The 15,998-nt window shown below is 35.6% G+C and overlaps 1 protein-coding gene across 8 annotated transcripts in view; it reads left to right on the forward strand.

The window, feature by feature from the left end:
- LOC105477982 (Ral GTPase activating protein catalytic subunit alpha 1) overlaps positions 1 to 15,998 on the forward strand; it is a 275,561-nt gene that overhangs the window by 136,347 nt on the left and 123,216 nt on the right. For all 8 annotated transcript variants that reach the window (XM_011734912.3, XM_011734908.3, XM_024791574.2 and 5 more), the window contains 4 exons: positions 745 to 873; positions 7,881 to 8,006; positions 11,327 to 11,385; positions 14,585 to 14,693. In XM_011734912.3, coding sequence (XP_011733214.1) covers positions 745 to 873; positions 7,881 to 8,006; positions 11,327 to 11,385; positions 14,585 to 14,693 — 423 coding nt within the window. The remainder of the gene's footprint in view (positions 1 to 744; positions 874 to 7,880; positions 8,007 to 11,326; positions 11,386 to 14,584; positions 14,694 to 15,998) is intronic.

Here is a 15,998-nt window from a genome sequence, read left to right on the forward strand (position 1 = left end):
ATATGATCAACTCGTAGGTCATTTAGAGAGTGTATTAATATTAAAGGTGATAATATCTCTTTCTGAAAAATGAAAAAACTTTTTGCATTAATTTAAAATTAGTGTGCTACCTTGTAAACATGTCTCAAAAAATAACTCTCTTGATTACTAGAAAAAGAGAGCTTTTGTTTAAGATAAGTTGTACTGAATAATACAACTGAATACACTGTATCCTCATAGTAAATTCCAAAGACAAAGTAAATTAATAATCAGGTTAGGAACATTCCCTTAAAAGTGCCTAGGTCTAGATTTCTGAGGCTAGATACCTGTCATTAAAGGTCTTCAGTTTATTTTAAAAAGAGAATCTTTCCATTGTTACATAACAGGTCATGTGGATTCAGAAACCAGAGTTATTGCACAGAAGCAACTAGGTGACAGGAGAAAACTGCTATGCAGTTTAGTTTTACATTGTGTGGGCCTTGTACTTTTAACCTTCTGAAGCAAAGAGCCTTCCTTAATCTCTAGTGTGAAAAAAATGCTGTTATTTATGCCAGTTAAATGAATGTATTTTCAGTTTACTTTCCATTGATAGAATATAATATTAAGCATGGATTATTTGGAAGAATTGAAATTAGTCTTTCCAATTAGCCAATGTACAGTAATTGCCTTTTTTATTATTTCATATATTATCTATTTTTAATGATACTGATTAGCTGATACTCAAGATTACGTATGTGATATTCTTTTTTCCTTCTTTATTCTAAGGATATTGTCAATACAATCATCAAACACTGCTCACCTCAGTTTTTTTCACTTGGTTTGCCTGGTGCCACAATGCTTATTATGGATTTTATTGTAGCAGCTGGTAGAGTGGCTTCTTCAGCTTTTCTCAATGTAAGTCATTTCCTGTTCCTTATCATATAACGAACTTTAGTTAGCCAGGATTCAACTAACAGAGTTGATAAAACATAACAAGATGATATTCAGGAAATTTTGTAATTTAGTTGGAATTGATTGCTTCTCCTACATTAAAAAAAGTAAGAAATTCTGAAATATAAGAAAGCACTAAAATCAGTAAAATCTGATAAGCAAAACAGGATTTAAAGTTGAGGAAATCTAAAGAAACGGAGGGAAGAAAGCAAAGAGCGAGCAATGGACTATAGCAAGAGGTAAGAAACAATGGTGAGTCATCATCACACAGTGTATATGTGTATGAAATCATCGTGTTGTACACCCTGAATATATATTGTCTTTAACAATTATATATTTAAAAAAAAAAATGTGGTAAGACAACCACCATAGGAGGACATACGTCCTGGGAATAAACTCTCTCTCTCTCTTTTTTCTTGAGATGGAAGTCTCACTCTGTCGCCCAGGCTGAAGTGCAGTGGTGTGATCCTGGCTCACTGCCACCTCCGCCTCGCGGGTTCAAGTGATTCTCCTGCCTCAGCCTCCTCAGTAGCTGGGATTACAGGCAGACACCACCACACCCAGCTGATTTTTCTATTTTTAGTAGTGACGGGGTTTCACCATGTTGGTCAGGCTGGTCTCGAACCCCTGACCTTGTGATCCGCCCACCTCAGCCTCCCAAAGTGCTGGGATTGCAGGCGTGAGCCACCGCGCCCAGCCAGGAGTAAACTCTCAAACTGCATGTGAAGATTTTCATACGGTCGTGGAATTGTGAGACAATGCTAAGTAAATTGGTATAAATGGAATATGTTCATCTATAAGTGGCAGAGGTGAGCTAGAGAGGAAGGCAATAATGCTGAAAATGTTAGATGCAAGCCTAAGGAAGGAATGAATAACCATTGAAGGATTTTAAGCAAGGACTAGATGATCAAATTTATATTTTGGAAGGATCACTCTGGAGCAAAATGTAAATGAAAAATAATAACTAGAAGTCTACTAGAAAAAACTAAGGGTTTTTGTGAGAAAAATATACTTATCTAGTACTGTGTAACTTGAAGAGCAGTTTAACATACCTTATTTCATTGTTAAGCTGCAACAGTGAAAGATCAATAGTGAATAGAAGGAGTTCTATTTGGGGCCTAGTAAGATGCATGTTAGACATCCATGAGGAAGATGTCAAAAGAATAATTGCATATACTCAAGGGACATGTCAGGACTGAAAATAAAAGCTGGGCAACATTAGCTTATAGACGATATTTAAAGCCATGAAACTGGATACAGTCACCTAGTGGAAACAGACAAAGCAGCAGCAGTATTTATAGCTGTATAACCCTGTTTTTCCAGTTCCTTGAAAACAGTAATCATGTCTTACTCATCTTGGTATCTCCAGAGCCTAGCATAGCACCATGCTTGGTTAGTTACTGAATATGTGTTCATTTAGCACCTAGTATATACTCAACCTTGTACTGAGCTCTTTTGTGGTTATTAAACTTCCCCCTCCCCTTGTGTATAGAATGTTTTTGTAGGTGAAATACAGAGGGATATAGAATAAATTGGATAATACTTTGTGCTCAAGCAACATAATGCCTGCTGCCGGGGATATGGAGAAGTATATTAACAACTCCAGAATGTAGGGCATCAAATAGGTACCAATAAGAGGACCACAGCATAGTAGTTAAAAGCATTGTCTAGAGCTGACCCGCTTGGGTTCAAATCCTGGCTCTGCGACTTATGAGCTGTGTGACTTTGGGCAAGTTACTGAATGTCTCTGTGTGTCAGTTTCTTCATCTGTAAAATAAAGATGGCCAGGCATGGTGGTTCATGCCTGTAATTCCAGCACTTTGGGAGGCTAAGGCGGGTGGATCACCTGAGGTCGGGAGTTCAAGACTAGTCTGACCAACATGGTGAAACCCCGTCTCTACTGAAAATACAAAATTAGCTGGGCATGGTGGCACATGCCTGTAATTCCAGCTACTCGGGAGGCTGACACAGGAGAATCGCTTGAACCTGGGAGGCGGAGTTTGCAGTTAGCCGAGATCGCACCATTGCACGCCAGCCTGGGCAACAAGAGCAAAACTCTGTCTCAAAAAAAATAAAAAACAAACAAATAAAGATAACTTGCCTCATAGGATTATTTTATAAGGATTTGTAACATGATTGGAACGTTATTTGATACTTTATATGTGCAATATAAGTTTGTTAAAATTATATGGTAATTCAGAGAATGGAGAGATGTTATTTGTTTAGGGCTATCATGGAGGTTTCATGGAAAATATATATGAATATGTCCCTGAAAGATTAGTAGTATTTGTTTAAGTAAAAATGGAGATGAGGAACAGTATTCCAGACAGAGGTAAACAGGCATGAGTGAGATGTATTCAAGGAATGACAAATAATCCATTTTGTTTAGGAGCTAGTTAATCTGTAAGAGTGTAATAGGCAAAAAGAATCGAAAGTTACTTTATTTTTTTTTTTTAATTATCAAGATAAAATATACATATCTAATTTACCATTTTTATCATTTCAATTAATTTTTTTGTTTGTTTTGTTTTGTTTTTGAGATAGGGTCTTGCTCTGTAGCACAGGTTGGGGTGCAGTGGCACAATCGAGGCTCACTGCAGCCTTTACCTCCTGGGCTTAAGCAGTCCTCCCACATCAGCCTCCCAAGTAGCTGAGGCTGTAGGCACACACCTATAGTCCCAGGCACCATGCCTGGTAATGTTTTTAACTTTTTGTGGAAACAGGGTCTCACCATGTTTCCCAGGCTGGTCTTGAATTCCTGGGCTCAAGTAATCCTCCCTGCCTTGGCCTTGTAAGGTGCTGGGATTATAGGCATGAGCACCTGAGCTATCATTTTTTAATATACACTTTTTTTTTTTTTTTTTTTTTTGAGACAGAGTCTCTCTCTGTCAGTCAGACTGGAGTGCAGTAATGCGATTTTGGCTCACTGCAATCTCTGCCTCCCATGTTCAAGTGATTCTTTCACCTCAGCCTCCCGAGTAGTGGGACTACAGGCACTTGCCACCACGCCGGGCTAATTTTTGTATTTTTAGTAGAGATGAGGTTTCACCATTTTGGCCAGGCTGGTCTCAAACTCCTGACCTTAGGTGATCTGCCCACCTTGGCCTCCCAAAGTCCTAGGATTACAGGCGTGAGCCACCACACCCAGCCTTATATTTTAAATACATTTATATTATTTTTTTCCCCCTTCTTTCCTCCTTTCCCTGCTTCCGGGCCTCTGGTAACCACCAATTTATTCTCTTATCTTCATGAAATCCACTTTAGCTCCCACATATGAAAGAGAACATGTGGCATTTGTCTTTCTGTGTTTGGCTTATTGCAGTTAACATAATGTTCTCCAGTTCTACGCATGTTGCTGCAAATGACAGGATTTTGTTCTTTTTCACGGCTAGATAATGTTTCATTGTGTATAAGTACCACATTTTCTTTATCCATTCATTTGTTGATGGGCACATAGATTGAGTCCATGTCTTGGCTGTTGTGAATACTGTGTGGTAAACACAGGAGTGCAGGTATCTTTTTGATATCTTGATTTCCTTTCTTTTGGATATACACCCAATTGTGGAATTTCTGGATCATATGGAAGTTCTATTTTTTATTTTTTGAGGAACCTTCTTGCTGTTCTCCATAGCAGCTATACTAATTTACATTCCCACCAACAGTGTATGAAGGTCCCCTTAGAAAGGTATTTTAGATCTTTGCTACACAAAGTGTGATCTGCACATCAGAAACATTTAGCATGATCTGGGTGCTTATTAGTAATGCAGAATCTCAGACCCCATCCCAGACCTATTTACTGAATCAGAATCTGCATTTTAACTAGATCACAAGTAAGTGGCAAAATCATTAAAGATTGAGAAGCACTGCTTTAGACTACGTTTTGGAAAGGTCTTGAATGCCAGGAATCAGATTATAATGCTATATTAGATAAACAGTTAAGTGTTGTTGTTGTTGTTGTTGTTTGAGACGGAGTCTCGCTCTGTCACCAGACTGGAGTGCAGTGGCACGATCTCGGCTGACTGCAACTTCCGCCTCCTGGGTTCAAGCGATTCTCCTGCCTCAGCCTCCTGAGTAGCTGGGACTACAGGCACGCCACCACACCTAGTTAATTTTTGTAATTTTACTAGAGATGGGGTTTCACCATGTTGGCCAAGATGGTCTTGATCTGTTGCTCTTGTGATCCGCCTGCCTCAGCTTCCCAAAGTGCTGGAATTACAGGCGTGAGCCACCGCGCCTAGCCGCAGTTAAGTTTTTTTAAAGTGGTGAGAGAGATGACTGAATCCATCCTTTGGGATTATTAAATAAGTATTAATCTGGGAGTAAATTAATGGAAGACAAACTAGAGATGGTAAACAAGTCACAGGGTTATAGTATAATCAAAGTACATAGACTATAAATCTCTTGGATACTAGCAAAAGTTGATAGAATTCAGAAGATGCCAATATATAAACCAATGTCATTTTTTATTAATTTACTGTGAAAACTAGTAGTGTTCAATGGGTTATTCCAGATGACTAGTCAGCACATTTCCTGCAGCTTTTTTCAAGATTCTGCAGGAGAATTAAGCCCTAATGTCATAAGGCATCTATTTTGTGTAACTAATCCATTTGAAATGACTAATTTCTCTCTTATGTATCTAATACTGTGCATTATGTAACATCCTTGAGAAAATGTAGAATATAGTCATTTTTTGCATTCTCTGGTTCATATGAGGGATACCTGTTGAGAAAGACTGCATAGGAAACCAAATCATTGCAAGAATCAAGCATAACATATCTCCATAATAAGGTTAAAACAAGTCATTTCCTAGGGTGGTGTTGGAAATACCCAGTCCAGGCTGGGCGTGGTGGCTCACACCTGTAATCCCAGCACTTTGGGGAGGCTGACACAGGCAGATCACTTGAGGTCAGGAGTTTGAGACTAGCCTGGCCAACGTGGTGAAACTCCATATCTACTACAAATAGAAAAATTAGCCGGGCGTGGTGGTGCACGCCTGTAATCCCAGCTACTCAGGAGTCTGAGATGGGAGAGATGGGAGGATCGTTTGAACCTGGGAGGCGGAAGTTGCAGTGAGCCGAGATCGTGCCACTATACTCCAGCCTGCATGACAGAGTGAAACTCCTTCTTAAAAAAAAAAAAAAAAAAGGAGGAAACACCTAGTCCAATTCTTTTTTTTTTTTTTTTTGAGGCGGAGTCTCGCTCTGTCGCCCAGGCTGGAGTGCAGTGGCGCGATCTCGGCTCACTGCAAGCTCCGCCTCCCGGGTTCCCGCCATTCTCCTGCCTCAGCCTCCCGAGTAGCTGGGACTACAGGCGCCCGCCACCTCGCCCGGCTAGTTTTTTTGTATTTTTTAGTAGAGACGGGGTTTCATTGTGTTAGCCAGGATGGTCTCAATCTCCTGACCTCGTGATCCGCCCGTCTCGGCCTCCCAAAGTGCTGGGATTACAGGCTTGAGCCACCGCGCCCGGCCCACCTAGTCCAATTCTTGCTCTTTGTATTCTTATTTTAGATTTCATTCATATCATCTCCCTTTTGTTAATGCTGTCTGCCCCCCACCCCCTCATCATCACAGTCACTATTAGAACATCTTCATCATCACCAAAGAAATGCTCATATACATCTCCCTGCCCCAAACTCTTGGTAACTCAAATTTATGTTCTGTCTTTATGGATTTGCCTGCATATTTTATATTACATGAGCCTGTATTTTAATTTTTTGTTTACAAATCTCTCTCCCTGGACTGTAAACTTCTTAAGGATAAGTACAGTGTCTTAGCTAACTTCTTGTCTCCAGCCCTTAAGACAGACTATATTACATAGAAAGCTCGATAATGGAATAATTGATTTGGTTTTGCCTTTCTTAATTATGATCACATTCCATGTCTGCCCTCATATCCACATACCTGAATATTCACAGTTACCTCATCTACCTATATAGAAAAACTCTCAGCTAATCTCTTTCATTAAATACTGATTTTTAAGATCAATTTCATTTGTATAAGATAACTTTTATATTAAATTGGAATGGTAGATGTGAGTTCACTCTGCCCTTTGATACTGCTGCCTTGTATCTTTAAATCCAGATTGTTTTTTAATCTGGAAACGAGTTGTTTTGTTGAAAATCATATAATAGAGTATTACACCATTGCCTCTATTACAATATTTATTCAGATGTGGAAATCCTCTTGGAGATTGGTTCTCAATTTATGTGAATAGAAGTATTATATTTCTAATAGATTTGTGCTTAGCATTTTTGTTAGGTATTATTAAACATATAAATCAATTTGCAGATGTTTTAGTAAATAAAACAATATATTAGTAGGAGGATGTTGATGTTTGGTGGGCATGTAAGAAGCAGAAGAGAAAAAAGAATTGTTCAGTGTTGGTACTTCAGAAATGGCTAAATACAGCTAAGGAAAAAAGATGAAAATTTACCTTCATCGGCAGTCCAAGTCCAGACAAATTCTAATGTTGCTTCTAGTAAGGGGTATAGGCAGTGCTTTTCTTATGTGCATAATATCATAAAAACCATCTAGATTGGTTCCTCTTTCATATAGTTAATGTTTTTTCTTCTTTATTCATGCTTGGTAATAAATATAATCTAGTGAAATTAAGTCATCAGCTTATTAGAACAATATGTCACAATGTGTGAGTTACCTTTAAAATTATTTATATTTTTACTTATTAGGGTGAATTGATGCTTGTAGATAAGGTATATTTGTTTTTACAGTCTTATTAACTGTGGCCGATTTGAGGAAAGCTGTGCTACTTGTTTATTGCATTTATTAACAATAACAGTAGTTCATGTGGAAAGTATAAATGGAAACTTAAATCTTTTTGTGTTTTCCCTTTCCTTTTTAAATTTTGTTTTATATATCACTTCCCTGTCTAATGTAGTTGGATAATAAAGCATCTTTTCTGATAATTTCATAACACCAGTATATTTTTAAACTTTTTAAAAATGTGATACATAGGCACCAAGAGTAGAAGCACAAGTTCTTCTGGGATCTTTGGTTTGCTTTCCCAACTTATGTTGTGAACTGCCTTCTCTTCATCCCAACATTCCTGATGTTGCTGTGTCTCAGTTTACAGATGTTAAGGTAAGAAATGAGATGCTAATTTTTAGCACTCAAATTATTTTATAATCATAAAGTATATGCAATAAAATTTGTATTCTTTCTTTTCTTTTTGAAATCTACACAATTGTTAAAGATTTTTGCACATTGATTTTTGTATTCTGAGACTTTGCTGAAGTTGCTTATCAGCTTAAGGAGATTTGGGGCTGAGATGATGGGGTTTTCTAAATATACAATCATGTCATCTGCAAACAGGGACAATTTGACTTCCTCTTTTCTTAATTAAATACCCTTTATTTCTTTCTCCTGCCTGATTGCCCTGGCCAGAACTTCCAACACTATGTTGAATAGGAGTGGTGAGAGAGGGCATCCCTGTCTTGTGCCAGTTTTCAAAGGGAATGCTTCCAGTTTTTGCTCATTCAGTATGATATTGGCTGTGGGTTTGTCATAAATAGCTCTTATTATTTTGAGATATGTCCCATCAATACCTAATTTATTGAGAGTTTCTAGCATGAAGGGCTGTTGAATTTTGTCAAAGGCCTTTTCTGCATGTATTGAGATAATCATGTGGTTTTTGTCTTTGGTTCTGTTTATATGCTGGATTACGTTTATTGATTTGCATATGTTGAACCAGCCTTGCATCCCAGGGATGAAGCCCACTTGATCATGGTGGATAAGCTTTTTGATATGCTGCTGGATTCGGTTTGCCAGTATTTTCTTGAGGATTTTTGCATCGATGTTCATCAGGGATATTGGTCTAAAATTCTCTTTTTTTTTGTTGTGTCTCTGCCAGGCTTTGGTATCAGGATGATGCTGGCCTCATAAAATGAGTTAGGGAGGATTCCCTCTTTTTCTATTGATTGCAGTATCCTCCAGACACAAAGGCTTGAATGCTCATTAGGAGCATATCCTTTTTTGTGTTTAAAACTTAAATCTAATGGCATTTTTGTTCTCCTGAGCCACTATAATATTTGACCCTGTTGGTGTTCGTGTCCTTTTCTGAATGTCTCTTTATCTTTTATTGCACAGATCTTGACTTACTTCTCACCTAAGTATTCTGACTCCTTAATCGACTAATTTTCTTTTCTCTATTTGCTAAACATATATCCAGTTCAATATTTTACCCTTGTATTTCTTCTTTGTTTTCTCCCCTTTAAATATTTTATTCATTTACATAATTTTAACTAATATTTTAACTTGTCTCAAAATTCATTGTCATATTTTACAAATTATTAAGGATGAATATTTCTCCCTTAACTTTATTGAGGTAAAATTGACAAAAATTTCGTATATTTAAGGTGTGCAATATGGTGTCTTGATACACATATACAGTGTGATAAAGATCAAGCCAAATAACATATCCATCACCTCACATAGTTACCTTTTTTTGATGAGAAGGAGTAAGAGAAACCAAGATCTACTGTCTTAGCAGGTTTCAAGTGTACCATACCGGTACCTGTAGTCACTGTTAATTGTAGTCACCATGCTGTACATTAAGTCTCCAGAGTTTAGTCAGCCTGCGTATTTGAAACTTTGTAACCTTTAACCAACATTTTCCTGTTTCACCCACTCCCTAGCCCCTGCTAACTACCATTCTACTCTCTGCTTCCAAGACTTCAACTTTTTATATTCCACATGTAGGTGAGAACATGCAGTATTTGTCTTTGTCTGCCTCTCATATTTCACATAGCATCATATCCTCCAGGTTGATTCATATTGTCACAAATGACAAGATTTCCTTCTTTTTAAAGGCTGAGTGGTATTCTATTGTATGTGTATTCATGTATTTGTGTGGGTGTGTCACATTTTCTTTATCCATTAGTCCTTCAAGGGACACTTAGGTTTTTTCCATATCTTGGCTATTGTAAATAATTCTGCAATGAACATAGCAGTGCACTTATCTCTTTGACATGCTAATTTCATTTCCTTTGGATATATATACCCAGAAGTAGAATTGCTTTGGATTGTATGGACATTTTAATCATTCTGTAATCTATGGACATGGATATGTTTCTATTTATTTCTGTCTTTTTCTGTTTCTTTCATCAGTGTTTTATAGTTTTCCGCGTACAGATCTTTTACCTCTTTTGTTATGCGTATTCCTAAGTATTTTGTTGTTTTCGATGCTATTGTTAAATTGGATTATTTTCTTAATTTCTTTTTCAGATAGTTGACTGTTAGTGTATAGAAACACAACTGATTTTTGTATGTTTTGTTTCCTGCTACTCTACTGAGTTTATTAGTTCTAACAGTTTTTTGATGGAGTCTGTAGGGTTTTTTATATATTAGATTATGTCATCTGTAGACAGAGACAGCTTTAATTCTTTCTTTCCAGTATGGATGCCTTTTCTTTTTTCTGCCTAATTGCTCTGGCGAGGACTTCCAATACTATATTGAATAGAAGTGGCGAGAGTGGGCATCTTAATCTTGTTCCTAATCTTAAAGTAAAACCTTTCAGCTTTTCGCTGTTGATTATGATGTTATCTGTGGGCTTGTTATGTTGAGGTACACCCTCATTTGTTGAGTTACAACCTCATTCGTTGAGTTTTTATCACGAAAGGATGTCATATTTTTCATGCAAAAAAATTTTATATTTTATCATGAAAGGATATTCATACCTTTGAGCTATGTATTCTACTTAAGTGCTTTTTCTTCACCTATTGACATAATAAGATTTTTGTCCTTTGTTCTGTTAATATGATGTATTAGTTTTATTGCTTTGTATATGTTGAACCATCCTTGCATCATAGTGATAAATCCTGCTTAATTATGACATATGACCCTTTTAATGTTCTGATGAATTTGGTTTGCTAGTATTTTATTGAGGATTTTTGCATCTATATTCATCAGGGATATTGGCCTGTAATTAATTTTTTTTTTCTGGTAATGCTTTTGTTTGACTTTGATGTCAGGGTAATGCTGGCCTCTTAAAATGAGTTTTGAAGTATTCGCTCATCTTCAGTATTTTGGAAATGTTTGAGAAGGATTCTTCTCAGATTCTTTATTTGAAATACTTTGTAGAATTCACTGGTGAAGCCATCTGGTTCTGACTTGTAATGATATTTCTCACAATTTTTAAAATCTTCATACCTATGAGCTATTAATTCTACTTTGATTATCTGCCTTTATCACTCTTCTAATCAGGAAGAAATGTTATTTTTTGAATATATGCTTTTGGCTATAAATTTCAGAAACTTTAGCTACTTTTATAAATAATATTGGTCTCTTTAATGGTAATATGTACATGAGAACAAACACTGCTTTAATAACCACTTAGTAAATATTTGTAGAATTAATGAGTGAAAGCTCAGTCATTGCTGTTAACTATTTCCCCCTTATTTTAGGAACTTATAATCAAAACTGTATTAAGTTCGGCAAGAGATGAGCCCTCTGGTCCTGCACGGTAGGTCTTAGACTGAATGTAACTATTCTGTGTTTGGAATTTTAGAAGTTGACTGAATTTTTATAGCAGCCCAGATTGTTTTAGATACATAAAAGCCATTCTGAATTACAATTTTAAGTTACTTGAATGATTAAGTGTTCTTACTTATTTTCATGATTTAAATACTAACCATTCTTCATAAACAGAATCCTAGTCACCTTTTTCAGTAACTTCACTCTTTATCTCTGAAATGATTTGTTTTAATTTTATTTTATTTAAGTACATTTTGTTTATTATTCAGTTATATTTGTCAGTGTCTTTTATGCAGTACCTTGAAATGCAGTAGCAGGTACCCAATGAATTTTTGTTAAATTGAACTAAAATAAAATATTTTATTATAGAAAGTAATATACCTAAGGAAATAGTATATTTTAATATTTATAAATATTTGATCAAGATTTTTAAAAATAGAATATAAGTCATAGTTTTCGATTTTTTTCTAAATGTCTTAAGAAATAAAAGCTGACATTTTCTCTGTTTTACAAAACCTTTTCAAAAAAAGATTGAGATTTAAATTAGCAGGTTACTAGTAGCATACCATGTTTCTTCTCTTCCCCAAAATGACATTAAGTCATGTTTTATATTTCTTGATGCTAATTCTAATAGTACATCATTTGCCGCAACATTAGTCTGTGCTACTACTCCTCAGATCTACATCTCTGTAAAGCTCCTGTTTTCCAGTTATCTACACATTTTTTGACCCAAAGTTCAAAAGGTACAGATCATGGCTTTGATGATTTGGATTCTTATTCTAATTTAAATCTTTTTCCAGCAAATAAAAATAATGTACAGTGAACCATTTGTTTAAATTAAGACATAGCTCCAGTTTTTAAAATTTTAATTGCATATTTTTCTCTCTTAATAGCCAAGCTAACTAAAAACAAATATCTTTGAGAAAATTGTTCTTTTACGCTAATCCCAGTTAAGTTTACACGGATTTTCGTATAATATTGTTTCATTTAACTCTCATCACAATTTTGAGAGTTTAATAGAATCACCCTCTTCTTCCAGTTTTGCTAGCCAGATACTGATGCTTAGAAAGTTAACAGTAAGTCTCTGATAATGCATAACTGGTGGGACGGGGGTGTAGGCAAGCTAGCTAACATTTTTAAAGCCCTTTGTATGTGCGTGCTAGGCACTGTTCTAAGTGCCTTATATTTATTATCTCTTTGAATTTTGTGATACCTCTATGAGACAGGTATAATTTTCATCCACCTTTTAACAGAAAACTAGAACCCAGGGAATTTCAATAATCTGCCCTATCATCTAGATATGACAGAACCCTGGCAGTTTGTCTTCAGAGGCTCATTAGATGCACAATTAAGAAGTGGCAATACCAAGTTTGACCTTAGTGCTTAAAATTGTAGAGCTTTTGCTTTTTGAAAACAAAACAAAACAAAACTATGTTGCTCCTCAAGTGGAAGAATGTGGAAACCTAAAACATAGCCGCCTAGCAGTAGACCTGGGAATCATTAACACAACAGCTTGTGTTATGGAGAATATGGAAAAACCCCAGAAGCTGAATTTAAGCATTGTCTCAACTTGTTTTTCTATACCTTTTTAGTATATGTTTTTTTAGAAACTTATATTCCCAGGCCAGGCATGGTGGCTCATGCCTGGAAGCCCAGCACTTTTGGAGGCCGAAAATAGCGGATCACCTGAGGTCAGGAGTTCGAAACCAGCCTGGCCAACATGGTGAAACCTCGTCTCTACTAAAAATACAAAAAATTAGCCGGGTGTGGTAGTGTACCCCTGTAGTTCCAGCTACTCAGGAGGCTGAGGCAGGAGAATTGCTTGAACTGGGGAGGTGGAGGTTGCAGTGAGCGGAGATCGTGCCACTGCACTGCAGCCTGGGCAAGACAGAGTGAGACTCTGTCTCAAAAAAAGAAAAAAGAAACTTAATACCCCCAGTCTGAGCAGGAGCAGAGAATTAAACTATATGCTGGGAATAATCTAGATTATTCTGACATCTTGTGGAGGGGGGTGTAGGAAACTCTACATGCAAGAAAAAAATATATATATCCTTTCTTACCTCCTCGTGTTACAATAAAGATTGTTAAACATTTGTATTCTCAGTCTCTGCCTTTAGTTAGCTGCATCCATGGAGAGCTTTGCTTCACTTCAGATTTTATTGTTGCTTTAGGATTATAGATGTTTCCATAGCTAAACCCGAAGCTTGGTTAGTTAGTGCTACAAATATTACCTAGGATTTATGGATGAACAACAGTAGGGAAAAAATAAAGTAGTAGACTTCATCTAGAAGACTCTCAGGTAATTTTCATAGTAAACAGTTTGGTAGCCTTAACACTCTAGACTAAAAGAAGAGACTTATATAAGTTTCTAAAAAAACATATACTAAATCTGCTGTGTTAAGGAAGAAAAATCTGCATTGAATTTTTCTGAAGTTTAGCATTCCACTGAAATTAAGAATATCAGTATCTGGACATGGCATATATAACAGGATACTAGAAGAAGGTGACTGTTTTGATACTTAGAACCATTATGCATTTTATCAGAAGCTTAAAGTTGAACACACTAATAGAGTCCTTACTGATTCTAATAATTAAATAACTCTCTTCAAGCTGACACCCAGCTGAAATTATATTGCTATAGAAATGAAGCTTTGCAATACATTAGGGAACAGGATAAAAATTCTACAAGTTCTGTTTCTGTTGGATTTTAAAATAAGTTACATAAATTTTATGTTCTCAATTTGTTTTAAAAATAATTTGTAGCTAGAAGTGTTAAATTTAAAATATACAAAAATATTTAACATACTCCATCAACTTCATGTTTTTACTTAAGTTCATTTTGCTGTTGGCAGTCAATAAAATTACACTTTCCATTTTGAAAGCAGGTTACATTTTGTTTGGGAAGGCTCGTAGCAATGTCAGTCTGTTAACATGGATTTTTAAAAAACGTGTGTGGTATCCCAGCCTATAGTCTTCTTAGTAAATTATAATAGAAAATTAGGCTCAGAAGTTTTAGGATTCTGCTTTCTTCATACTTTCTCTTCTTTGGTTACCAGTTAATGTTTAGAGTAACAAGTTCATTAATTCGTTTTAAATCGTGCATGTTCATTCTGTGTCAGTTCATTGTGGGTCATGTTTGTGGTGGTGGTTTCATTTTATGTAACCGTTGTTGTTTGCCTTTTTTGCAGATGTGTAGCACTTTGTAGTTTAGGTATTTGGATTTGTGAAGAACTAGTCCATGAGTCTCATCATCCTCAAATTAAGGAAGCTCTGAATGTGATTTGTGTTTCCTTAAAGGTAAAGAAAACTGTTTAGTGAAATATATTAAGATAGTAGAGAATGCATGTTTTTTTCCTCCAAATATTAATTATATCTTGTGTAACATTTAGTAAATGTTTTCATTACTTTATTATTCTATTATTTTCTTGATCCTGACTCATTCCTTAAAAATTGTTCTATTTCTTGAATTTAGGGTATCTTTATGGTGACTCATTTTTATCTCAACTTTTTATGTATTTAGCTTTGCCCCTAAACTATATGTGGTAGATGTCTAAAAAAGGAAACCCACCATTTAAAACATATATAGGATTTTTCTGTTTTTCTTTTTTAACTAGTATTTCTGTAACTTACTGCTCTTTGATCTTTATTACCACTCCCTGAATTCTTGAGCTGTTCAGTTTTTTTGCTTTATCTTTTCAAGTTAAGCGCCTTCTTTGTAGACAGAACAAGATTTTTTCAGTAGTAATAATGTAATTATTTGGAGAGTCTGAATGAATAAATGAGTACTTTTTGTTTATGAAAGGATGCATGATATTATTGTTGTTTTAAGACTTGTAAAAAACCCACAGCACCTGTGTAAGACTGTAAACATACAAAGTAGTTAATAAATATTTTTAAATAATAGTTACATGACAGATATTTCTAAACATTTACTATGAGGCACGTTGCTAGACAGAGTGAGGGATAACAATAGGAAAAATTTATAAATACTAGCTTCAAGATGTTAATAGTAGCTGAAAAAGATTAAAATGAGAATAATCATAAAAACCTGAGAGTACTAAATGGGTATATAATATAAACTGAGTGTGTAATATAAACTGCTGATTGAGTTCGGAAGAAACAGAAATCATTTTGACTTAGTTATCAAAGAAGACTGGAAAAGAGGAGACACATTGGGGTTTGAAGTGTGGGTGAAATGTGGACATAGAGAAGCATAAGAAGTTTGTCTTTATGCCATTGGGGAGTCATCTGAGTTTTAAGCATAATGTCAGTATCATAACAGTGCTATAGAAGATTAATTTGAAAGTGTGGTGAATAGTTGATTGGAACGGGGCAAAGATTGATAAAAAGAATAGTGATTTAGAGGCCATTGCATAAATCCACATAAGAGAAAATGCAACAAAACTTTAATGAGGACAGTCAAACATTACAAAGGAAAATTAAAGTTGTACGTGTCTTTAGAATGTGTTGTGATTTTTTTTATTTTGCAGCTGGAGATTTATCTTAATCACTTATAAATGTAGGATTTATAATCCTACAAATATATGAAATGTAAAAAATTTCAGCAGATAATGCTTTGATGAAAAGTTCATCAAGAAAATT

The sequence above is a fragment of the Macaca nemestrina genome, chromosome 7 (genome assembly GCF_043159975.1).
Source record: "Macaca nemestrina isolate mMacNem1 chromosome 7, mMacNem.hap1, whole genome shotgun sequence".
In the NCBI taxonomy this organism is placed as follows: domain Eukaryota; kingdom Metazoa; phylum Chordata; class Mammalia; order Primates; family Cercopithecidae; genus Macaca; species Macaca nemestrina.